The sequence below is a fragment of the Nelumbo nucifera genome, chromosome 1 (assembly GCF_055504915.1).
Source record: "Nelumbo nucifera cultivar China Antique chromosome 1, China Antique-T2T, whole genome shotgun sequence".
Taxonomy (NCBI): Eukaryota; Viridiplantae; Streptophyta; class Magnoliopsida; order Proteales; family Nelumbonaceae; genus Nelumbo; species Nelumbo nucifera.
The window spans coordinates 201,421,201-201,446,837 of record NC_142649.1 but is presented as its reverse complement, the minus strand read 5'-3'; the positions used below and the strand labels follow the sequence as shown (position 1 = coordinate 201,446,837).

The following is a 25,637-nucleotide window of genomic DNA, read 5'->3' as shown; positions in this document are numbered from 1 at the left end:
CCCATAACATCTGATTTCTGTCCACCCCTTGTCTTGATAATGCGTCAGCCAAAGAATTAGCTGATCTTTGTACCTATTGAATTTTAACTTGGAAGTTTCCAATCATCCATCTAAACTTTTTTTTTTTTTTTTTTTAATTTCATTCCTAAAGCTTCATATTGATCCCTCACCATTCAAAAACCACCCCATCACTAGCTTCGAATCACCTTCAATGATTAATTTGTTCTAATTATTAATCAAAAAATTAATTTGTTCCGATCGAGATCTTATTCTCATTGCACAGTGCACACCCTCCAACACTGCTAACATTTCTGTCCTTAAAGAGTTCCCTACTTTAATTGGGCCAGAGAACATAGTGACAGCATGATGCTCTTCATTCCTAAAAACACCTCCTACTCCTAAAGCCCCCCTCCCCATTCCCTCAATTCCCTATGTTTTTTTTTTGATGAAATGAATAAGTAGTTTTATTAAGGAGAACAAACAGCCCTGGAGGAGGCACGAGGTGCTACCTCCCCTTCAGGGTGTTTACAGATCCAAATCTTAACAAGAACAGAACAAAACCATAGATTAGCTCAATACAAAGAAGCCCGAGAAACCCCTTGTTTGGCCAAAGCAGTGTTTTAAAAGCACAAGGCGCAAAAAAGGCGTAGGGGTCAATTTGCGCTTGAGGCGCAAGGCAAGGCATACACCTTTTTAAGCAAGGCACAAAAATTAAAAAAATGCTAAAAAATCTAAAAAATCAAAATATGCCAAAAAATTCAAAAAAATGCAAAAAATAAAAAAATGATTAAACATAATATTAATAAAAATATAAACTTAAATTTTAAAATAAATGTTTTAAAAAACCTATTATCTAAAATAAAATACATAAACATAACATGTAAAGCATATTCAAATGAGAATTTAAAAATAAAACCAAACATATAAAACATTTTCAAGCATATAAAACCCACAATCTCTTTTCTTCTCAATTACATTACTTCAAGTAGCTAATGTGACATCTTATGTTTTTGATTCTACGAGCTGCTTTTGTGCAACGCCCTTCGAGGCAAGCCCAAACAAATCCACGTTAGGGTCTTAAATTCTTAATTTTCACACAAAAAATAATGATTTTATAGTTTTAATTGCTTTTTAAGAAGATATTTTATTAGGATGAATGAATGAACAACATTACCAAATAGGGGGTTCTCGAAGCTCTGGTTTGCCCGTGCACTATTTTTTGTGTGAAAACTAAGAATTTAAGACCCCAATGTGGACTTGTTTGGCTTGCCTCAAGGGGCGTGGCACAGGGGTCTGGGGGCGGAACCCCTGACCCAGCCACTAGACTCAAAAAAGCAAAAAAGTGTCAAATTTTCAAAAGGTTCGCGCCTGGGCTGAGGCGCAAGGCACACCAGGCATGCACTTTAGAAAGGGCTGCGCCTAGGACCTGGGTGAGGTGCCTACCCTAAAATGTGCCTCGCTTGTGTGCCTAGGCATGCCTTTTAAATCACTGGGCCAAAGAGTTTGCCAAAGCATTTGCTGATCTACGAATCCACTGGAAATTGATTGACATATTCCTTGTGGCCCATTTTACTTTTTTCAGGAGATCTCTGTAGCCCCAAACAGCATTAATTGGATTCAGCAGTCAGCCCACTACTAGCTTGGAGTCACCTTCTACCAATAGGTTCTGCACCCCAAGTTGGTTAGCAATTTGTAGGCCTTGTACAGCTGCAAGTATTCCCTTGTTGCTAATATGGAAAGTACTAATTCTAAGGGGAGTTGGTGGGCACCGGATCTCTTTCACTGGAAAAGGCTGCAAGGAGGAAAGGGGAGAAGATAAGACTCTAAAGTAAGATGCATAAGAGAATGGACCCAAGGGAAGTAATGGAGTTTTCTTTTTCTTTTTCAAGAGAAAATAACTAATAACCATTATATTTTTTGTATTTTGGGCAAATTAATAGTTGGTGCTTGACTATCCATCCAAAAAAATCTGTTGCTTTTCTCACCCTAAATAAGGTGGCCTGGGAAGATAATTTCACTTTACAAGTTTCTGATAATTTTTGGAGCATGTACATCTGCCTTTTGTGTGCTTCCAAAAGCTTCTTTATCTAGTTCTTGAAAAATTCTTATAATGTTTTATCCTAATGATCCCCCATCATTGAATCTGGTTATGCTAAACTTAGATGGATTTGGGGAACCCAAGCAGCATTGTTCTTAGAGATAGTTTTGGTGCTGTACTGGTATTGTTTTCAAGACCCATTGGTGTGGGGGAGTCTACAAGAGCTGAGTTGCAGGCTGTTTTATATGGACTGAGAATGGGAAGAAGACATTTATCAAAAAAAAAAAAAAAGAGGACGGGAAGAAGACTGAATATAAGAAATATAGTGGTGGAGTGAGCTACATTCCTTTGGGTGAAAAGGTCTGCAAATGGAATGACAGACACTTTAGCTAAGAAAGGAGTTCGTAGAGAACAATTTTTCTGGGCAAAACTGTAATGGGGGCTGGTATTATGTGAGAGGGCAAAACTGTAATTAAGGAGAGTAATATGAGGATGGGACCGATGGGTTGCTGGTTGTTACCAGCTTTATTATGTATTTCTTATCTTAATTAATGAAAGTAACTTCTGTTTGCTGATTAAAAATAATAAGGGGAGGGTTGTCTCAATAATGTGGTTTCATAGATCAGCAAATTGCATAGCTGATTCATTTGTCAAGCAAGGGGCAAACAGGGAACAATTGCACTAGGGGGTAACAAATGAATGATAGTTGGAAGATGTAATGTAAAGAAAAAGTGGTTAGGTGGTGATTTTGTCTTTATCAATAAGGAATATTGTTAGCAATCAAGAAAAATATTTTTACCCTAGTGATTTTGTCTTGCCCAGGTACTCCCCTATGATCAACTGATGCAAGAACTAGATGTTTCAAATGTACGTGGACTTGAAGACTTTCTCATCAACGAATGCATGTATGCGGTAGGTTCCTGTACAACTTGAGGACTTCCTTATCAAGTTGATTTTGTCTCAGAAAGGTGACTTTTTTCTCCTTTTTATGCTTTATATGTTGTGTAGAAAGGGAGTATCACATAATGATCAAAAGTGGGCCCATTATGTCTCCCTTTCCATCTCTATTTCTTCTTGTCCTTGTTTTCCTCTGCCTTCTCCCCCTGCAGTTCCATTCATGTTGCAGTAAACATGGTTACAGTTTTGGACTTTTGATCCTTGATCCATTTATTTGAAGAAAAGGAATAAAAGACTTTATGTAGTTTATGGTCTACAGTATAATCTTCATGTGTCTTTTTTTGGGGGGTGGGGGGTGAGTTGAAAACCCAATCATGAATAATGAGAGCATCTTCTTTTCTTTTCTTTTTTTTTTGTGGGTTGAAAATTGAATCATCAAATTTAACTGTCTACTTCATGAAAAAAAATGCTACAATTCCTTAAACTTTGAATTGGTGCATAATTTGTTTTCTGTTCTGTTTGTAAACATCAGATCATAGGTGCATGGATGTTAGATATAAAATCTGATGATCCTGGAGGTCCTCTCTGTTTAGTTGAAACCACTTGATCTTTTTGATCAATGAAACCACTTCATCTTTTCCTTTTGTGAGGTGGCAGTATAGGCCAGTCAATTGATCCATGGTTGTTCTATTGTATATTTGTATATGATTTCTGCTATTGTCTTTTATATTCAATATTGTTGCTTTTTATGGAAAGATTTCAATTTTATCTCCCCCCAAAAAGTGGCAATCTAGGAAGCAAGTTGTCCTGTAACTTCTAGTGGGGCTACATAAGTAATTGCCCAAAGGAAGTAATTTACTAGCATTCTTAGGGTATTGAACATTGTTTTTTATTTTTCCTTTTAACTTTTTCTAATGCTTGATATTCAACAGATTCCTTTTGAGAATTTCCATTTAAGAATTAAATATAATTTTTTGTTTTGAAAATATTAAAATATAACCAGGGCAAAACATAATTTTTTTCTGGGTTTTATTGCAGGGCATAGTTAGAGGAAAGCTGGACCAGTTGCGTAGATGCTTTGAGGTTGGATCTTACTGCCCTGTCCTTGCTTTTAAATTGGAATTTTCAATTTCAATGCATGAAAAGGCTCTCCTAATCAATCTTTGTTCTATTATTTGTGGGAATGCAGGTCCAGTTTGCTGCTGGAAGGGATTTGAGACCTGGACAGCTTGGGAATATGATACAGACAATAGCAAACTGGTACTCGTAATTATGATTTTATTTTTTCAGATATGTCTGAACATGAGTTCAATAAGATATTCATATATTAATCTTTACATTTGCTTGTCCAGTGACAATACTTATCTAGTAGATGTCCCTATCCTGTGTACAGTATTTGGTAATGTCTCATGACACCATTAGGGTTCTTCCTCCCCATTCAGAAGATAAAATAAAATAGAACAGATTTTGAGACCTGGACAGCTTGGGAATATGATACAGACAATAGCAAACTGGTACTTGTAATTATGATTTTATTTTTTCAGATATGTCTGAACACGAGTTCAATAAGATATTCATATATTAATCTTTACATTTGCTTGTCCAGTGACAATACTTATCTAGTAGATGTCCCTATCCTGTGTACAGTATTTGGTAATGTCTCATGACACCATTAGGGTTCTTCCTCCCCATTCAGAAGATAAAATAAAATAGAACAGATGTACTTATGCGTGCCTTTTACTATCTTATAACTCTTAACTACATAAATATGTGCCTTCTACATTTACTACTAGTTGGCGTTTCTTATGAAAATGTTCATTTTTTAACATTTCTTTTGATTTATGAATAAATACATTGTTAGGTAGTTCGAGAGACCTAGGTTTGAATCAGATGTGTACTGTTCACACGCCAAGAAAGGATTTTTGTATTAATCTTTGCGCTCTTCACATAAAGATACATATGATACAAGAACTGGTGCTGAGAGACACGCATAAGTTTGTCACTAAGAAATAGATGCACGTGTCAGAGCCTTGGTAAATAAGTTTGGCAACTGAAATACAAAAGATACATGTGGAAGAGTAATGTGTCCAATAAGAAATTGTTCCCGAATAAAATGGCAATTGACCTCAATATGCTTGGTGCATTCATGAAACACTAGACTAGATGCAATCTTGATTGCACTAATATTATCCACACATAGAGGAATGAGGTAGAGAAGGCAAAACCCAAATCATTCAATCATAGTTTTCAAGGCGCCAAGGCGAGGCTGGGCGTAGTAGTAGTAGTAGTAGGGCATGAAACCACACTTAGGCGTCGCACGTCGCCTTGACAATAGTAGTCGCTCAAGATTGAATAGACACTCAAAAGGAGAAGAAAAAAATAAGAAAAGAGGGAGAGAGATAGATAGAGAGAGAGAGATTTTGATAAAAGAGAGTTGAGTTGATGTGTTTAAACAGCCGCCCCCCTCTTAAATTTATATACATAGTTTCATACTCGTAAAAGCTGAAAAAAGACTTATCCTAATCTTATCATAAAGAACTAATCCTAATCATAACTTATTGCTGACATACGAACAGTGGGGACCACCTTAGTGGGGTCCACATTAGTGTTCTCTACACTCCCCCTCAAGTTGGGAATAGATGTTTGTCATTCCCAACTTGCATAGATCTGCTTCTAACTTCTTCCTTGAAACCGCCTTGGTGAGAAGGTCTGCCAGTTGCATGTCGGAGGTGATGTATGGAAGACATATTTCTTGAGATGTAACCCTTTCTCTGATAAAATGTCGATCCATTTCAATATGCTTAGTTTTTTCATGTTATACCGGATTATGGGCTATATTGATGGCAACTTGATTATCACAGTACAACATCAAGGGTTTCTCATAAACAATACCTAACTCCTCAAATAATGATCTCAACCATAGGATCTTAGCTACACCATTTGCCATGGACCTATATTCAGCTTCAGCACTGGAACGGGAAACAACATTTTGTTTCTTACTCCTCCAAGAGACAAGGTTACCTCCTACAAAAGCACAATATCCAGAGGTAGATCTTCGATCATCAATACACCCATCCCAATCAGCATCTGTGAAAACTTCTATCTTCATGTGATCATTATTCTTGAATAAAATGCCTCTGCCTAAGCACCTCTTCAAATATGCTAGTATCCTCTCAACTGCAAAGAGGTGAATAGTCCTAGGAGAGTGCATATACTGACTAACCACACTGACTGCATAACTGATGTCGGGTCGAGTGAGACAAAGATAGAGAAGTTTTCCAACTAACCGTTGGAACATAGCTTTATCTTCAAGGGGTTCTCCACCCTCTGCACTGATCATGTGATTTTGTTCAATGGGTGTGTCAGCAGGCTTAATACCCAACTTTCCTGTTTCTTCCAACAAGTCAAGAACATACTTTCTTTGAGAAACAAAAATCCCATGCTTGGATCTTGCTATCTCAATGCCCAAGAAGTATCGTAGTTCTCCCACATCTTTTACCTCAAACTCTTGATGAAGGAGTTGCTTAAGGGACTCAATCTAAGTATTATCATTTTTTGTTACTACAATATCATCCACATATACAACAAGCAAGGTTAAGGAAAAATCCACTCTCTTAATAAACAAGGTGTGGTCTGACTAGGCCTGTACGTATCCGAACCTTTCAAGGGCTTGTCTAAATCTATCAAACCAAGCTCTGGGGGACTGTTTTAGTCCATACAAGGCTTTATTCAACCAACAAACCTTCTTTCTTGTTTCTGTACCATAAAATCCAGGAGGCAACTACATGTAAACCTCTTCTTGCAAGTTTCCGTTGAGGAAGGCATTTTTTTTTTGATGAATAGAAGGCATTTTTAACATCCATCTGATACAACGGCCAAGAGTAACTGACTGCAAGAGATAATAAGACTCTGGTAGTGGTCATCTTTTCTACTGGTGCAAAAGTTTCCAAGTAGTCAATACCATATGTCTGAGTAAATCCTTTTGCAACTAACCGGGCCTTATACCTTTTAATAGAACCATCAGCATTATGTTTCACAGTGAATACCCATCTACATCCAACCGGTTTCTTACCTTTAGGTTGATCAACTATCTCCCAAGTATTGTTTCTGATGAGGGCATCCATTTCTGCTTTTATTGCATCATTCCATTCTGGTACTTCCAATGCTTTCTGTATTGTTCTGGGAATGGGAACATCGGCAATGGATGTGAGAAAAGACTTATAGGAGGGCAACAAATGATCGTAGGACAAGAACTGAGAAACACTGTGAGCTGTGGATGTGGTGTAACGACGCTTGCCCTTACGAATTGCTATGGGAAGATCAAGATCATCTAATGAAGGTGAAGGCTCCTTTGTGGGATGTCTTTCATCTGTAGTATCTGTGGTACCTGGATCTGGCTCTGTAGAAGGAACTAGGGCTACTGTGGTACCGGGATCTGGATCTGCAGAGGAGACTGGGACTGGCCTGCACTGTTGATGTCCAAAATCAACCTGTCTCCATCGTCTGTGATAGACTCTCACATCCCTGCATCTCTGACAGCCCTCCCCATTACACTCCTCTTCACTTAATGTAAAGGGACTTCTGACGAGTTAACCCCATCCTTACTACTCTTCCTCTGAGGAGAAACCCTTGGATAATAGGGTACATCTTCAAAGAAAGTGACATCCATTGAGACAAATCTTTTCCCAGAAGTAGGTTCATAGCAGCAATATCCTTTTTGAGTTTGTGCATAACCAAGGAAAATACATTTTGAGGCCTTAGGGTCAAACTTGGAACGATGAGGGCCAAGAATCTGAACAAAGCATGTACAACAAAAGGTTTTAAGGGGAATGGTAAACAACTCTTTATCAGGATTGTAGAGAAGATGGGCCGAATGGCCCATAGGCTGTTTATTCTTTCTTGTTATTTATGTTTTTCTGTAATGGGCCTTATTCTGGACCCATTCTGTCTATATTAAGTTCTTTGTAATTTCTTGCCCAACTAAGGGCCTCCTTGTAATTATTCAAATCTATCTTAATAAAATAGTGTTAGGGTGCTGAGAGAGAGTAGGTTCGAAACTCTCATTCTCAAACCCTCATTGCCGAACTCTCAAGCTCTCCTCTCTTTAGTTTTCTTCAAGGATATAAGAGGGTAAATGGAGATTTCATGTCAAGAACCCGTGAAGGAGTCCTATTGATGAGATACACTGTTGTAAGAACAACATCCCCCTAGAAACGTATAGGCACATTGGAGGTAAACATAATGCTTCTGGCTACCTCCAATATGTGTTTATTCTCTCTCAGCAACCCCATTTTGCTGTGGTGTACGAGGATAGGTACTTTGATGGATAATCCCATGTTCAAGCAAATAGGAGGCTAATGGGTTTGCAAAATATTCTTTTACATTATCAGATCTAAAAATTTTGATTTTGACCCTAAATTGGGTTAAAATCATCTGATGAAAGATTCGGGTTAAAGCTGAAACATCATCTCGAGAACGTACGAGATAAATCCACGAAAAACGAGTATAATCATCAACAAACAGTAGGAAATATCTATACCCCCCCATGGCAGTGGTATGGTAAGGTCCCCAAACATCAGTATGCACAATTTCAAAGGGAATATTACTTCTATTATTACTTAATGAATAAGTTGTCCTGCAGTGTTTTGCAAGTTCACAACTCTCACATTTCAAACTATACATCTGGATAGATTCAAATAAACTAGGAAACAAACTCTTCAAAGCCCGAAAAGATAAATGACCCATCCTATTATGCCAAAGCATAGCCTGATCAACTGACTGAGAAACACAAGACCTCTTAGTCTCACTATCTTTCCAATGAGGACTCCCTCTAAGCAAAAAAACTCCATTTGCCTCACGACCAGTCCCAATCACCTTTCTTGTCTCCAGATCCTGAAAACCACATCGATCCGGAAAAAATGTTACTAAACAATTCTGGTTTTTTGTAATGCTAAGCTTAGGAACATGCAAAACCGAAGATAAGGAAATAGCATTAGACAACTTGATGTCTCCCTTGCCAAAAATAGGAACGAGGGAGCCATCAACAATGAACACTTTGTCTCTGGCTGAAGATAAATGATAGGTAGTAAATAGTGACGACAAACCAGTCATATGGTCAGATGCTCCAGAATCTATTATCCATGAATGTTCTGTATTACCTATGACTGAGGCATGGTGAGTTGAGGCTCGATTACCTGAATGAGCAAAAGTTGAGGTAGGGGGTCCTGATGGTGTCTGTGGAGGTGGAGCTGAATTACCAACTTCATTTTCCAGCTGAACTAGAGCAGCTCGGACAACAACTAGAGTATCTAGAGGATTGCCTCTTGTGCTAGATGAGGTTGTACTATCAATGTTAACAACCATATTTGCATTCCCCTTTTTGTTTCTGAGTTTTGTTGGAACTAGATGTGGATGTAACTTCCAACAGGTCTCTTTAGTATGTTTAGGTTTCTTGCAATGCTCACATACTAGGTCCTTCTTAGCTTCCTTCTTCATGTCTCTTTCCTTATCACTCCTAAATTTGGGCTTAACTGCTGTCAGAGCTGATTCAAAAGGCTGTTGCTGTAGCATAACTTTTCTCCTAGTCTCTTTACTGTGCACTAAGGAATAGGCCTGGGACAGAGTTACACTGTCTCTTGTCAACAGTTGTTGCCTCACAATATCATATTTCGAATTTAGACCAGCCAGGAACTCAAACACTCTATTAGTTTCAATCTGCTTTCTGTAAATCTGTGCATCATTCGGACTTTCCCATTCAATTGATTCAAGGTGGTCAATTTCATGCCACAGGGATTTCAAGATTGAAAAATAAACAGAAACTTGTTTCTCACCTTGCTTGAGATTTTTAACCTCACATTTCAGCTCATAAGCCCTAGCAACATTAAGGGGCTGAGAGTAGGTTTCTTTCACAACATCCCATATTTCTTTAGCTGTTTTTGCCCATAAGTAATTTTGGCTGATGTGTGGCTGCATGGAATTGCACAACCATGTCATCACCAAATAATTTTCCTGAATCCACTTAGCATAAGTGGGATCTTCCTTATTTGGTTCCTTCACATCTCCCAACAAATAGTTCGGTTTTCCTCTTCCCCCAATGGCCATCATGGCTGATTGGGCCCACTCTAAGTAGTTTGAACCATCAAACTTTATAGTTGTAATTTGGAAGGTGTTTTCAGTCATGCCACCTGAACCAGTCCCAAAACAACCCTCCCCTTGGTGCTTGAACTCCATTCTTGGTTAGAGGTTAAGCAAAAAACACCTTCTATTTACTGTAACAATCAGCCTACTGGGTCTCACAAATTAAGCTATCTTTGCTGCTGCCCTCAAGAAGGAATAAGAATTTACCCAGGAATTTATGAGAAAAAAAACTGATCTTGATTCAAAAAATTCTTGCTGAAATTCTGATCGCCAACTTTAGTTTGCTCAAAATTGATCTTGATTCTGATCAACCTGAGAAACTTCTGAAACAGAACTGATCTCGGAGAAAAATCTTCTTGATCGCCAACTTCAATCTTGATGAGAGAACCAAAAAATCTGATTGGCACCTCCAATCTTGACCAAAGACCTAACCTTGATCACTTAATTCTTCTCTGATTCTTCCTAATTACAAGGAGCACTTTCCAATCCTTGGACAGTTGCTGAAGACTTTTTGTAATCTCCAAGAATCAGTCAAATGAAAAAAAACTCAGCCCTAAATAATTCTCATGTGGTCGGCTGAATTAATTCCACATGAGAAACCCTAGATCGAATGCTCTGATACCAAGTAGTCGCTCAAGATTGAACAGACACTCAAAAGGAGAAGAAAAAAATAAGAAAAGAAGAGAGAGAGAGAGAGATTTTGATAAAAGAGAGTTGGGTTGATGTGTTTAAACAGCCGCCCCCCTCTTAAATTTATATACATAGTATCATACTTGTAAAAGGACTGAATTGCTTACATGGTAAGATAAGATAAAGCTGAAAAAGGACTTATCCTAATCTTATAAAAGACTAGTCCTAATCTTATCATAAAGAACTAATCATAATCATAACTTATTGCTGACATACGAACAGTGGGGACCACCTTAGTGCGGTCAACATTAGTGTTCTCTACAACAACTATGCATTTAATAGGGCACGAAACCACACCAACTCACTATAAATAGAAGACAACATGATACTTGGCTTCAATGGAGGTTGTGTTCAAGGCAAGGAAATAAGGGGGATTAGGGTTGGGCCACATCTCAGAAAGAAATCAGGCTTTCCTCAGGAAGTGGCTTTGGAGGTTCAAAACGGAACAAAACTCTCTGGGTCTCTGTAACTCGCAGCAAATATGGTTGAAATAGTTGGGGACGGGGCAACTCTCTCCCTTTACCGGCTCATTCCTCTCAAAATCTGTTGAAACCTCCATTCTTTTGCTTCCTTTTCTCCCCTTATTAGATTGAAAATAGGAAATGAGAACATTATTAAATTCTGGACAGACCTTTGGTGGGGAAACATTCCTCTCTGTGAAGCCTCCCTCTCTCTTTAGGCTAGTGCGTGACAAACAAGCTCTCATTTCTTCTACGAGGATCAGGGGGCCTCGCTTTTAACTTCAACTTTCGTAGACAGCTGAGAGACTTAGAAGTACCTGAGATCACCTCCTTACTCTCCCTACTCTGAGAAGTTTTCATCTCCCCCTCCACTGAGGACACGATTATTTGGTCCTTAACCCCGCATGGCTCCTTCACTACCTCTTCATTCTTTCAACACTTAACCACCATCCCATCCCCCCACCTTTTCCGGGCAAAAAGATTTAGCTCCCCATAGTCCCTCCTAGAGTCTCTTTTATGGTCTGGGAGGCTTCTTGCTCAAAGATGAATACCTGTGGCAACCTCCAAAAGAGATTTCAAGGACACCGCTATTATCTCTCCTTCTGTTTGTCTGATGTGCTATAAGGACAGAGAATCTATTGGACACGTTTTTTTTTTTTTTTTAACTGTATTGCTTCTAGAAGCCTTTGGCAATTCTTCCTTGATTCAGCAGCTAGGGGCAGGCTTAACTTGACTCCCCCAAACTCTGTTATAGAGTTTATCAACTCTTGGCAAGGTCTAAAGTTGACTTTGGGCAAGAGAGGAAACTATTTCTGGAAAGTAATTGTGCATGCTGTCTTGTGGAATATCTGGGAGGAAAGAAATAGGAGATTATTTGATGAGAGTTACTCCTCCTTGGAGACTCTTAGAGATCGTATCCTAGCTAACATTAGCAGCTGGATGGTGGCTAGTAAAGTGTTTGAAGGTATCAATCAGAATGACATATTGGACAACCATTTTGTCAACATCTCCTTTTCACCCACAACCTCCCCTGAAAATCATCCCAAGGCAAGATTCTAAGCTCATTCTGAATTTTGATGGCAGCTTTAGGAGGTCTGCAAAGAACAGCCCAAATACTGGAATAGGAGGTTTGACTCGAAGAGTGAATGGAGATGTGACTTGGGCCTTTAATGGCCCTCGAAAGGTGGCTCATGCGTCTGAAGCAGAGGCTAGGCCCTCCTAGAAGGCCTCAGAATTGCCAAATCTCATCAGTTCTGTTTCATTGTAGTCGAAGGAGATTCAAGGAATGTTATAAGCTGGGCCTCAGGACAAACTTTGGACCTGTGGAAACTATCTCATTTACTGTAAGAAATCAGGGAGCTGGCCTCTTTCTTACAATGCAGCTTTAGATGGATTCCTAGAGAATTAAACCATGTGGCTGATAATCTAGCTAAATCTTGGCTGGGAAGGGATTTTTTGTATAGTGATCATACTTTGCCTTTGTAGTGGGCTTTGTCTTTTGTTTTTTGTTGACAAGGCTTTGTACATCTCCTCATTCCTCCCCCTTTTTTGATCTTAATGGAATCTGTTATCTTTTCTCAAAAAGGATTTGGATACCATTTGTTGTTTTTTACACTTCTAGGATATCAAAGAATCTCCAAGAAAGACACATCACCTTGTAGTAAAGTGTCGAGTATTAGGACACCTGGTCCAATCAGCGTTCACATAGGCGGCAAGAGTAAACAAAGGTGAGGAAAAAAAAGAGTCCATGGGACAAAGTCCCTCTAATATACCAGATAATTTGAAGGATGGTAGTCATGTGAGGCTATCGAGGACCAGAGATAAAATAGTTGACAATTTGAGATATCTTGACGAGTCATGATAAGATATATGAGACTGCCAACTTGTCAGCGATAGAGAGTAGCATCAGCCAAAGCTTCTGCATCCTTTCTAGAGAGCTTATGATTGAGTTCAAGAAGAGTATTAACATGCTTATCATTTGTCAAGTGGGCTGAGCCGCTGAGTTGACCCCAAATCAAGAGCATATTAATGTTGGTTTACAAAGTATCCATGAGCAGAATGAGACACTTCTAGTGCCAGAAAATAAGACAACCGATCAAGATCCTTCATCTTGAATGAATGACTTGGAGTCTTCTTCACCATCAATATCATCCCCGATAATTAGGATATTATTAACATAGACCAATAGCAGAGTGATGCCATGGGAACCCCAAAGAGTAAATAAAGAGTAGTTGGTTGAATTCTGAACAAACTCAGCTTCGGTGATGGTAGAGCAGGATTTCTCAAACCAAGCTTGAGGAGCTTGTTTGAGACCACACAATGACTTCTCCAAACAACATACTATCTAAGGATTAGAACTATATCCAGGAGGAGGCTTCATATAAATTGTTTGTTTCATGTCTCCATGTAGAAATGCATTCTTGACATCCATTTGATGGACATCCCACGGTTTGATAGCAGAGATGGCAATATTGGTATGCACAGTGGTCATTATCTTGTCTATTGGAGCAAAAGTCTCTTCATAGTCAATACCAATATTCCTGCTTTATAGCCTTGGGCAACAAGTCTAGCTTGTACCTATCAAGGCTCCCATCAGACTTTAATTTGACAGAATATACCCAACGAATACCAGTGATAAATGCGTTAGGTGGAGGAAGAACAAGTTCCCAAGTGTCATTCTCCAAGAATGCCTGTATTTCTATATCCATAGCTTCCTTCCAATGAGCAACAATCATGACTTGTTGATAAGTCTTGGGAATGTCTATAGAGGACAAGACAACAGAGAAAGGGCTATGGCTAGAGGGAAAACCATAGTGGTTAGGAGGACAGGAAATATGAGTGGAATGACGTAAAGGAGGATCTGAAGAAGACAATGAATTAGTGGAGGAAATGAATGTGGTACTTATAGGATCAAAAGGTGGTGTAGATCCAACATCTGGTGGCGAAGGGGGCAATGCTATATGAGCTGGAGCAACAGAATGCCTCTTCATGTAGGCCTGAAAGGGCTTTGCAATGGAAGAAGATGGAGGATAAGAAGCCCTAGGACCTGTAGAATCAAAATAGTGCAACAACGAAACAAAAGGAGCAAGAAATTTTTGAACATGAGAAAAGAAAAAAAATGTTTTCAAGGAACATAATGTTTCGAGAAATATGAACACAATGAGCTTTGAGATCATAACAAAGAAATGCTACCTGAGGTGTAAGCTTTGTGCACTCATGTGGTGGGAGGTGAACAAAACAAACACATCCAGAAACATGAAGCATAGAGAAATTAGGAGAACGATTGAACAAACGCTAAAAAGGTGAGGGATTATGTAGAATTGAAGAAGGAAGAAGGTTAATAAGAAACACAGTTGTGCTGGCCCCCTCCACCCAAAAGGAAGTAGGAGAATGGGAGTTAGAAAGTAAAGTTCTTACCACACTGAGGATAGCCCATTCTTGTGCTCTACCACTCCAGTGACAATACTTATACAGTAGATGTCCCTATCTTATGCACAGTATGTGGTCATGTCTTATGACACCATTAGGGTTCTTCCTCCCCATTCTTTTCTGGATAATTAATGAAAATTGCTTTAGTAAGTTAAATGCAAGGGCCCAAGGAACTCTTAACTATATAAATACGTGCCTTCTTCATTTACTACTAGTTGGCATGCCTTATGAAACCGTTCATTTTTTAACCTTCCTTTGATTTATGAATAAATACATTGTAGGTTGGCAACTTCAGACAATCTACTACTCTCAATTCAAGAAAAAATAAAATGGGCAGATACAATGAGTGAGTTAGACAAGAAACATAAGAAGGAAGTTGAAGAAAAGGTGGAAGAAGTAAAGAAATCGATCTCACTCAAGGTCAGTTGAATTTGCTCACATTCTTTTCTTTTTGGCACTTTTTCCATAGTTCAGTACTAGTGACTTTGGTTTTTAGATCAGCTGGTTGATATTTGGAATAAGGTTACATTTCCCTTTCCCTTTCCCTTTACCTTTCCCATGTCTATTTGTTAATTCTATATTGCCATTTTTTTGTATTATTGTTGAATTATATGGATCTTCATATGCTTGACTATGCACATGCAAGTGGATCAAGATGGTCAATTTGATGGATCTGCCTTATTCATTTAAAAAAAGATGGATCTGCCTTGGAGATCTCCTAGCAAGTAGGTCAGATAAGCAATCTATGGTGACAACTGTTGGTTCAAATATGTATTGTTAGTAGGGTCCAAGTACCGCACAACTTGTGTGGATGATGTAGAATATGCACGGAATAACTATTTTGAAAAAACTATAGGAAAAAATCCGAAGATATTTGGTAAAGTAAAATTTCATTTAGGTTGCATTTTGGGTTACCAATAAATAAAGTGAATTTGTTCTTATCCATCCGTCAAAAAAAATTCTTAGGTTTTCAGTCAATAAATTTTTTTGAGTTAGCAATAAAAAAATGCTTTTCAATCCCTGACAAATATTTTGTCATAGAAAATATTTAAAAGGGTAAAAACAATTACTTGTGAAAAATTATATTTCTAAATCTTGCCATGTTCAATTTCAACCCAAAAATAAGTTGGGGTCATGGGCTGGGCTACTAGATTTTAGGCTAATGTGTAGGTGGGAGAGTTCTTTGAATTCAAACCTTATATTTAACTGCTTTAAAGAGATCAGGTATCCACTAGTACTCTTAAAAGTAAAGAATTAATATTGGATAGAATTTTACTTCTTTTTGTGTTTTGCTGACAACCAAACAAAGACTAGTTATTTCCCAAAACAACAATTTTCACAATATTCTATGCCCAACCAAACACAGCTAAAAAGAAAAAAAAAATGAGTCACAATCTGCTGAAGAAGTTTTACTGTCAGGAAACTGACATCGACCAAGAAAACAAAAATAGCAAACTAATACAACTGAAACCCACCTTTGAAAATTATTTGCAACAATATTGAAATTTGACAAAAAAAGATTAACTGCTGCAACCCCTCCCATACTTTGGGGGGTCTGACATTTAACCATCATATTCTTTGTTTTTGGCAGATTCCTCTGTAAATTTTCACCCTATTATCACGTAACCCACTTAATGGATGGAATATGCTAATATGGGCTCTGCTACAAGGAATGAGACTTGCTGCTCAACTTGAAATTAGGGAACTGGAAATTGAAGGAGACTCACAATTAGTAATTGCTTGGACAAAGAGAATCAATTCAACCCCTTGGAAATACAGACAAGCTTTTAGGAAAATTGATGCTCTAGCAAAAAGATTCAGTGAAACTTTTAGTTGGGTAAGGAGGACTGCAAATGGGATGGCAGATGTGCTTGCAAAACAAGGAGTTGACAGGCATCTTCTATTTTGGGCAAAATTATAAGATATGTAATCTGAGAAGGGGGAAGGGTTCGTTGGATGTGCCAATCTGTACTAAATGTCATAATTTTTATAAATCATTAATGGATTTTTTTACTGATTATAGAAATGCTTATATGCATGCTAGGTGCTTTGTTAAAATACCCTTTTCTTGGTGTATAGGATGATTTACCCTTTTCTATTAATAATGTTAAGAAAAAAATTTCTAGTCATGATCTTTTAATCAAATATCCAGACCATAAAGTGAATCCTCAAAAAAGTCAATTATCCTTGAAAGTTCAAGTGATGTGCAAAGGTTTCATCTAATGTGGAATTGTAGATGAAGCAATAGATATGTTTCACATCCTTTCAAGTGTTGGACCAATCCAGGCTATGTAAGTGATGCACTAAATTCAAGTGAGGTGCAAAGGTTTCAACTAATCTAGGTCATGGAAGTGGAATTGTAGATGAAGTGATAGATATGCTTCTTGTCTTTTCAAGTGTTGGACCAAATCCATGCTATTTAAGTGATGTACCAAATCACCAAAGGTCCGGGTCATCAAAGTCGGTAGGTTTTGACTCTTGATCTTCTTATCCAATTTGTAATATTGGACCAATTTTGATGGACCACATCAATACTGGTCATGATGATGCTGGCAGTTATTAGTTGCCTTTGAGGGAGCTAAATAGATGATTCCAACTCAGTTTTTCATAGACAAAGCCCCAAGGATTAAAGTCTTTATCAAGCCTGATTTTTTTGGCAGTAACCAGTATGAGTTATGCATTATGGCTAGTCACCATGGGTTAAGGTATCTATTGGTTTTTGAACTTAATTTTCCAATGTAGAGCAGTGGCTCAGATACTGCTTCTACTTATTATATGCTACAACACTAATGCTAATTTTTGAGGTTTTAATTCTTTAAGCAAATATATAAGCTCTTAAAAATAAAGTATATAGGTTGTTGGTACGATAATATACATATCCTTTGGAAAATGGATGGTAATGCTTTTCTGTATCGAAATACAATTTCACAATTTGACAGTCATGAGATAAAGGCAGAAGCAAGATATTTGAGAGAGAGAAACCTCTATTTGATGGGATGATGAAAAGGAGGGGAGAGGAGAGACCTGTTTAATAACCCTTGCTCTTTAATTTGGGGGGTTTGGCAGGAGCGGGAATAGGAGAGTCAATAGTCATCTATCCTAGAAGGTATATTAGGAAATAAGATCTTACACATTAATGTAGACCATGCATTCTGGAATTTGAAATGTACTTACTATTCTGTCCCAAGTTGGAATTATATTTGAAATGGTAACATGTAATGATAACTTGTTAGAAGATGGTTTCAAGTTTTATTAGTTAAAAAAAAGAAAAAAATTATGGATTTTCTTCGTCTCTAGTCCCTACATTTTAGTAGATAAGAAATATCATCATCTAATAATTCAAGAAACCCTCTAATGTAAGACTATTCATGCAGTTCCAAAACCAGCTCGTTCCTCCTGTATTTTTATCTATGTTTAAATACTGAAAACATACAGCTTGCGAAAAAAAGCCCGTCTTATCAATTGATTCAAAATCATCAACATTAGATCTTCCATTATCACTATTGCCAGTTTTATTACAATACTACTCGTCATTGCCAGTTCTAATACTGTTGAGACTTTTATCTTAAAGAATGCTCAGTTAATCCCAACATCAGATGAATTATTCAACACAAGCCTCTTTTGGAGGGTTTAGTTGTATCATCAATGTTGGATCATATTCAACTTTTATGACTTTAATCCCCAAGAAATTTGAAACTGTCCATCCCAAGGAAATCAGACCCTTTAGTTTGGTTGGAAGCTTCTATACAATATCATAAGTCCTCTCACTTTGTTTCAAGATCATCTTGCTATCTTTCCCAACCCCAAAGGGCCTTTGTTTGAGGTAGAGTGCTGTACAAGGGGTGCAATTTGCAAACCAGCTGGGGGTACAACACCTAACAATCGAGGGGGATTCCAAAGTGGTGGTGGGTTAGTTGAAAAATCCTGAAGAGGCTATGTGGTGTTACAAGAATGAAATGAAGAAATTTAGTTGGTTGACAAGGAATATGTTGGTCACTATACAGTGGGTGGGGAGATCAACAAATACTTTGTCCGATGTGTTAGCCAAGCAAGGGGTAAATAGGGAATAATTGTTTTGGGCTTAGTTGTGATTCTTGCTTTTCTTTCCTAGTTTACTTGTAAGATTCAAGGAGGGGCTGCAGCTCACGCCTCTCCCTGGGATGTATGAACTCACTCTAAATCAGTTTTTGAATTAATAAATTTATTATCATTCATCAAAAAACATATTTCCATTTCCATGGGTACTGACACTAAATATTACTGGAAATTGACATTCCCCAATGAAAATTACGAAGACTATGTGGATTGCATAGGTGGGATTATAGCATGATGAGTAAGCAATTGTAATGCAAATATGTAAAGCAATAGTATTATTGCTTGCTTAATAAGGATGATGACCACTTTGAGCTAGCTCGAATTCTTTTTGAAGTGATGTTAAATCTTAGTTTTGTCTTTGTTATTTGGTTTTGTATTAGATTTTTTTTTTACCAATGAAAAACTATGAGAATACAACTCTTTGAGCGGGTATCCAATCTCAAGGTGAATTTGGATAAAAGTAGTTTGGCGGGTGTGAATCTGGAGGGGAGGGAGCTTAGAGAGTATGCAGATGTCTTAGGGTGTGCAACATCGGATTGGTCGATGGCTTACTTAGGCCTCCCCCTAGGGGATAACCCTAAGAAGGTAAGCTTTTGGAACCCAGTGGTGGAGAGATTTGGGAAAAGGCTTGCCTCTTGGAGGAAAAATTATCTTTCCTTGGGGGGGAGAATCACTTTGATTAGATCAACCCTAATTAATCTTCTTGTGTACTTCCTATCTGTGTTTAAGATCCCCACAAAGGTCTCTAACACTTTGGAAAAGCTTATGAGGGATTTCTTGTGGGAGCCTGGAGAGGAGAAGCGGGACCATAGGGTGAGTTGGGAGGTGGTAACTAGAGGTAAAAAGCTAGGAGGTCTTGGGATTGGGAATCTTAGGAAGAGGAACATGGCATTGTTGGGGAAATGGCTATGGAGGTTTTTGTTGGAAAGAGACAAGTTGTGGACAAAGATTGTGGCTAGTATACATGGGTTGGAAGACAATGGTTGGGAACTTGGAATCTCGGCAAGGACTACAACCGCTTCTCCTTGGTCAGCCATACACAAACTGCTTCCAATATTCTCCCCTTGTATCAGGTATGGTCTTAACTTCGGCAATAAAATAAAATTTTGGGAACAACTTTGGGTTGGGGACTCACCTCTAATGGACCAATTACCCTCTTTGTATGTTCTTTTTGATTTGAAAAATGAACCCATTTCTTCCTTCTTAACCCCCTCAGACTCTCCTTCAGGGTTTGGGTGGAACCTAGGGCTGAGAAGGGCAATTAGGGACACAAACTTGGACCACATTTTGTCTTTGTTAGCCATCCTTGAAAATGTCTTCCTGGATCCCATTAAGGAGGACACCGGATTTTGGGTTCCCTCCTCTTTAGGTGTTTTCTCTTGTGCCTCATTTTTTGAGTCTTTAACTCAGCCTTCTGGTCCCATTGGGTTGTCTTTCCCGGTTAAAGAAATTTGGAGTAGGCCCATTCCTCCTCGGGTTGGTAGTTTTTGTTGGGAAACTTTACTGGAAAGAATTAACACAAATGACCTACTTCAGAAGAAGAGACCCAACTATTGTTTACTTCCTAATAGATGTACTCTCTGTAAAGCTGATGGGGAAACTGGTTACCACCTTACGGTCACTTGTTCGGTTGCTAAATCAGTTTGGGAGTGGGTCTTTTCCCTTTTTGGGTGTGTTTGGATTCCCCTTAGGAGTGTCCAAAGCTTGTTCTCTCCATCTTTTTTCAGATGGCCGAAGAAGAGAGGGAAGACTATGTGGAGAAGCATTAGGGCTGCAGTGTGTTGGTCTCTATGGGAAGAAAGAAACTCACGAATATTTTCAGATAAGGAAAGAACCATTGGAAACTTATTAGATCTAATCTTGTTAAGGGTGGCACATTGGTTGAAAACTATGGAATTGTTCTCAGATTATTCTATGGCTGATGTGGTGAGAAATTGGAAGGAGATAGCCTCCTCTGCCCTCTGTAAGAGGACCTGTAGTCCTTCGTGGTCCCCTCCTCCTTCTGGGTTCATAAAATTGAATTTTGATGGTAGCTGTATAAGGAACCCAGGGCCTTCTGGGATTGGGGGAGTATTCATGTATGAGGCAGAGGCTATTATTTGCTATGTTCTCAGGCCCAATTGGGGAAGGAGACTCTCTTAGGGCTGAGATCCTCGCAGCCCTAGAAGGTATCCAAAGAGCAAGGGGGTTGAACATCAGATGTTTGGTTCTTGAAGGTGACTCGGAGGTGGTGATTAGGTGGCTAAAGGGGGGAGGCAACGAATTATGGAGTTATAACAATGAGAAGAATAAATTTAACTGGATGAGTAGGGATATTGTGGTTCATTACAACTAGGTGAAAAGGATTGCTAATTCTTTTGCTGATGGGTTAGCAAAGCAAGGGGTGGATAGGGTTGACTTTTTGGGCTAATTTTTGAAATTTCCTTGTTTTTTTTTTTGGTGGGGAGTAAAGTCTTTTTACCTCCTTTTTGTACCTAATCCTCACATAGTTTCATATCTTTAATAAATGTTCTCGTTATTGATAAAAAAAACTATGAAATCATTTTCCCTTTCTTTACGTCCAATTTTTGCTTGAACTTATCTTGTAATTTTAACTCTTAAAGGAGTAGTATTTTGTCTATTAACCTTAGTGTTATGGCTTTGTTTGATGATCTGAAACAAAATAATCTAAAAGGGTGTTTCTGTTGCTTCTTTCATAAAATATCAATGCATATTTCTACATATTTTACAATGTTTCCATTATAATTTTTAGGGTAAAAGACTTAAGCTTCACCTAATGTTTATCCTAAATACTAAGACTTCCCTCTCTTTTCAGGTTGGACTTAAACCTCCCTGTCAGGTGAAATTATGGGACAAGGACCTTCCCTCTGTTAGCAAATTGTCAAGATCCGTTTCCACATGATATCACTTGTTGCCCTCTTATGGTCTTTTTACCTTAACTCAAAAAAACCACCTGAAATCCTGGAAGGTCTGTTATGACAATTCTTATTTGAAAGAGGTCTGGGTTCAAGAATCATTTCTTGCCACTTAGGATCATCTGCATTTATTTCTCCGAAAACAAAACTCCTAGTGAGTCCACTGAACTAATGAGTTCTCTCTCTTTTCTCTCTTAAGTTCCATAATTCACTCATAACTTAATCTCAAAGTTGAAGGGAGAAACAAGAGAACACATAATTCTTCTTTTATGTATCAACATTGGAACTCTCGAGTCTTGACTTGCATTTGTTAGTGGGCATCAATCAAATCTAGCCGTGATATAAGGCTTATTGAACTGTTCATTTTCTTCCTTTTTGTATTAAAATATATGACCCTTCAAGTTGATCAACTTGATTGAATCTTCATCTCCAGAATAATTGTAACTAAACATTAGTTGTGATCAAAACTAAACATTAGTTGTGATCAAAAGATTTTAAATTGGCATTTCAGACATTGTTTTCTGAAGAAGATATCAAAAATCTTGAAAAGGAAAAATAAAAAATGGGCTGAATAAGGAAATATGAGCTCTCTCAAGTACAAAAAAAAGCTTGAAATTGAAAGGAAGGATTCTGTTTCACTTGATCATTATGGCCTTGTTCTACCAGTTTTCTCCCCTAACATCAGGTATGATTTGAATTCCGGTAACTCCATAAAATTTTGGGAACAAACCTGGGTGGGGAGTGCCCCTCTAAAGGATCAGTTTCCTTCTTTGTATGCTCTTTCTGTTTTGAAAAATGAGCCAATCTCGTCTTTTACCACCCCATCCTCTTCCACTTCTGGGATTGGGTGGAACTTGGGTTTAAGAAGGGATTTGAGGGACTCAGACTTTGACAATATTTTGAGCCTTATTGCAATTCTTGATAACGTTGTCTTAGACCCCACTAGGGAGGATTCTAGAATTTGGACACCTTCTCCCAACGACATTTTTTCTTGTGCTTCTTTCTTCAAAGTCTTAAGTTAGTCCACCAGTCCAACCTTCCCTCCTTTTCCTGTTGATGAGGTTTGGTGCAGAGCAATACCTCCTAGGGTTGGTAGTTTTTTTTGGGAAGCCTATCTGGAAAGAATCAACACTGGTGATCTACTCCAAAAGAAGAGACCTGATGTAGCGTGATCTGGTCACTCCTAGCTGGCACTCACGTGGCTCCTAAGAGGTACCTGAAACGAAGAGGAAGAAGAAGAATTCCCGGGGGGTTTGCCCGGCGGGAACGCTCCGACGATTAAGTCAGTATTCTGTGTGAGAAGCAAAAGGAGGATGAAGGCTAAGAGTGCAAATTGTGCCAATGGTTCGAAGATACCCTGTTCCTTGAGAATAAGCCCCTTATAACAGAATTCCGTCGCATCAGGCCCTCTGGCTTCTGACAGGGCAGGTATAACCGCCACTGTCAGTCTGCCACAGCCGTTACAAGCAAGGTTGAGGTGGCACACGCGGGGCCGTCGTCGCAGGGTACGTGCCTGTCAGGTGCAAGGCACCTTCTAAAGGTGCCAGGCGCGACGATGCCTGACGAGGGACATGGCTGTTGCCCCCAGATTTGTCGGGTACGGTTGTCGGGCAGGAGATCTTTCGGCGGTAGGCCGAACAACCCTTTCGCAGGTTACCCTGCGCCGGGCTGCCTCTGAGGTGACACCTCCCTAAGGAATACTCATATGGCCTTCTCACCGGTAACTTTCCATGGGAGCACGGTCCTGACGAGATCGTGATCTCCAGGGAACAACTAATAGCTGGGCTCCAACTTCCTCTTCACCCTTTGATCGTTGAGGTGTTGGTACACTTTAACATCACCCTGGACCAACTCCACCCAAACTCCATACGGAATGTTGTGGGGTCCATTTCTCTTTGCTTTGACCGTTCTCTCTCCATAGATTTAGATATTCTTAGCACAATTTTGGCCATAAAGAAGAGTGCTTCGGGCGCTCTCCCCGGGCACAGGCGGTCCTACTACCTGTCCCCCCGCCCGGATTTCAAACTCATGCACAAGCTGTCCCAGCTTGGAAGCAGGACTACTTCGTAGTTCGGAGCAGCACAGGGTGGCCCTTCCCCACTGATTGGAGGATGGCCGTTCAAGACTCCGGTGTCATCCTAGACGGGAAGACCAAGAAGGCGCTCCAGTCACTTGCTCAGCTCGGGTTGAATTATAAAGACTTCAAATCCGAGGAGAAGCTCGTCCAGGCCGGCTTGAGCTCGGGTAGGTTTCGCTTTACTTAGGCCTTTTGCACGTGTGTTTACTTCGGATTGCTGATGCCGTGTCTTGCTGCAAGTTCCAAGGAGGCGGAGAGAATAGATAGCCAGAAGCTCTTCCGCTAGATGAAGAGAAAGAAACGCGTAGCCAAGAAGGCGTGCGTTAGGTCCCTGCAAGCATCATCCGAGGCCCAACCTCCACAGACTTCAGCTCCGGGGCCCGAGGTGGTAGCGGAGCCTGCTGTTAGGCCCACCGAACCTGCTACTAAGCCCACCGAGCCTGTTGCTGAGAGCGTTGCCGAGGCCTTTGCTGCAGGGGCTCGTCCTGCCGAAGCTGCTGCTGAGGCCTCTGAGAGTTCCACTCACGACGTAGAGATGATGGCATCTAGTTCGGAGGGCCAGGGGAGTCAAATTGTCCTGAACCCTCACTGCAGCCTGGAGAAGAGCAAGCTGGCTGCATACCCGGGGGAGGTCAGCGAGTGGGCTGAACTCACTCCAGGTCAGCTCGGTGCCCGAGTTGCCACTCATACTATGGTGGTGAGTCTCCCTTCTCTTTTCTTCTCTTCTCTTGACCGGTTTCCCTTTTGCAGGTGAACACCGCCATTCGCGCCTTGACCCTTCAATCAGATCAGCACCTGAGGCGGGCTCTGGAGGCTGAGAAGTCATCTCGCGCAGCCCATACTGAGTTGAGGGCAGCTCGCTGTCAGGTCCACCGCCTGGAGAGTGACGCCTCGGCTCAGAAGAGCTTCATCGAGGTGTTAATGGCAGAGAAGGGGGAGTTGGCCCAAGACAAAGATAAGCTGAGGGCTGAGGTAAACGGGCTCAAGGTCGGTCAAGAGGCCTTAGGGCTTGAGGTGAACAGCCTCAAGGCTGAGCGGGATGCCCTGAAGCTCGAGATACAAGGCCTCAAGGAGGCAAAGGGGAAGCTGGAGCACGAGGTGGAGTACCTCCAAGAAGATGTAAGAGAGAAGACCGCGATCTTCGAGGGTGCTCTCAAGGAGGCCAAGACTCAGGCCGTCATCGACTATGTCAAATCTTCGAGGTTTGACGACGTGATGACCGAGGCCTACCGCAAGGGCTTCAAGCTCAGTCGGTGGCTAATTAGGCACCTCTACCTCGACCTGGATTCGAGCGCCATCACCACTTCTCGGATCACTGACGACATCGTGCGTCAGTCAAAATATGATCCGGATTCTAAAGATGAGGGCGCCGAAGATGAAGCAGAGGATGCTGGCCCAGTTATTGCCCCCGAGGAGGTCCCTAACAGAGGCAACGAGCTTCCGAAGTACTTTGCTCCCTGTATTTGTAAACTTAATCTCCCTTGTAATCAAGACGTTCTTAATGAAATTTATGTAATGAATTTTCTACAATGAAGAAATTTTTTCCTTTTGTCAAAAGTTTGTGCATATCATTTTTGTCGAAACGGTTATCTCACCCCAAGCTGTTACCTATCGAGTTGAACTTCCGAAGTGGGTGTTCCTTAACGGCCATCGTGACCCCGAATTGTTTAGTAGGGGTAGCCTCGTGTACGCCAGGGTGAGGGACATAGTAGGGCGCATGCCCGACCTGTCTACACCCGAGGTAGGTTGCCGTCTATTATCCTAAGCGGGTCCAACTCTTTGCATGCCAGGGCGGGCTATTTGTTGTAAGGTTCGTGCCCGAGCCGCCTGCACCTCAGGCGCTGCAAGTACTTAGTTCATGCTGATGGGGTAACTTAATTTTGTATGCTGCCGAGGTT

The 25,637-nt window shown here is 40.0% G+C and overlaps 1 protein-coding gene across 4 annotated transcripts in view; it reads left to right on the top strand.

The window, feature by feature from the left end:
- Nucleotides 1-25,637, top strand: part of FUS5 (Proteasome component (PCI) domain protein) — a 45,891-nt gene that overhangs the window by 9,020 nt on the left and 11,234 nt on the right. For 3 of the 4 annotated variants that reach the window (XM_088895858.1, XM_010277127.3, XM_010277129.3), the window contains exons 4-7: nucleotides 2,861-2,950; nucleotides 3,974-4,018; nucleotides 4,125-4,195; nucleotides 14,934-15,072. In XM_088895858.1, the coding sequence (XP_088751984.1) occupies nucleotides 2,861-2,950; nucleotides 3,974-4,018; nucleotides 4,125-4,195; nucleotides 14,934-15,072 (345 nt within the window). Of the gene's footprint in view, nucleotides 1-2,860; nucleotides 2,951-3,973; nucleotides 4,019-4,124; nucleotides 4,196-14,933; nucleotides 15,073-21,562; nucleotides 21,587-25,637 lie in introns of all 4 variants that reach the window. The other variant, XM_010277128.3, reaches the window with a different exon arrangement.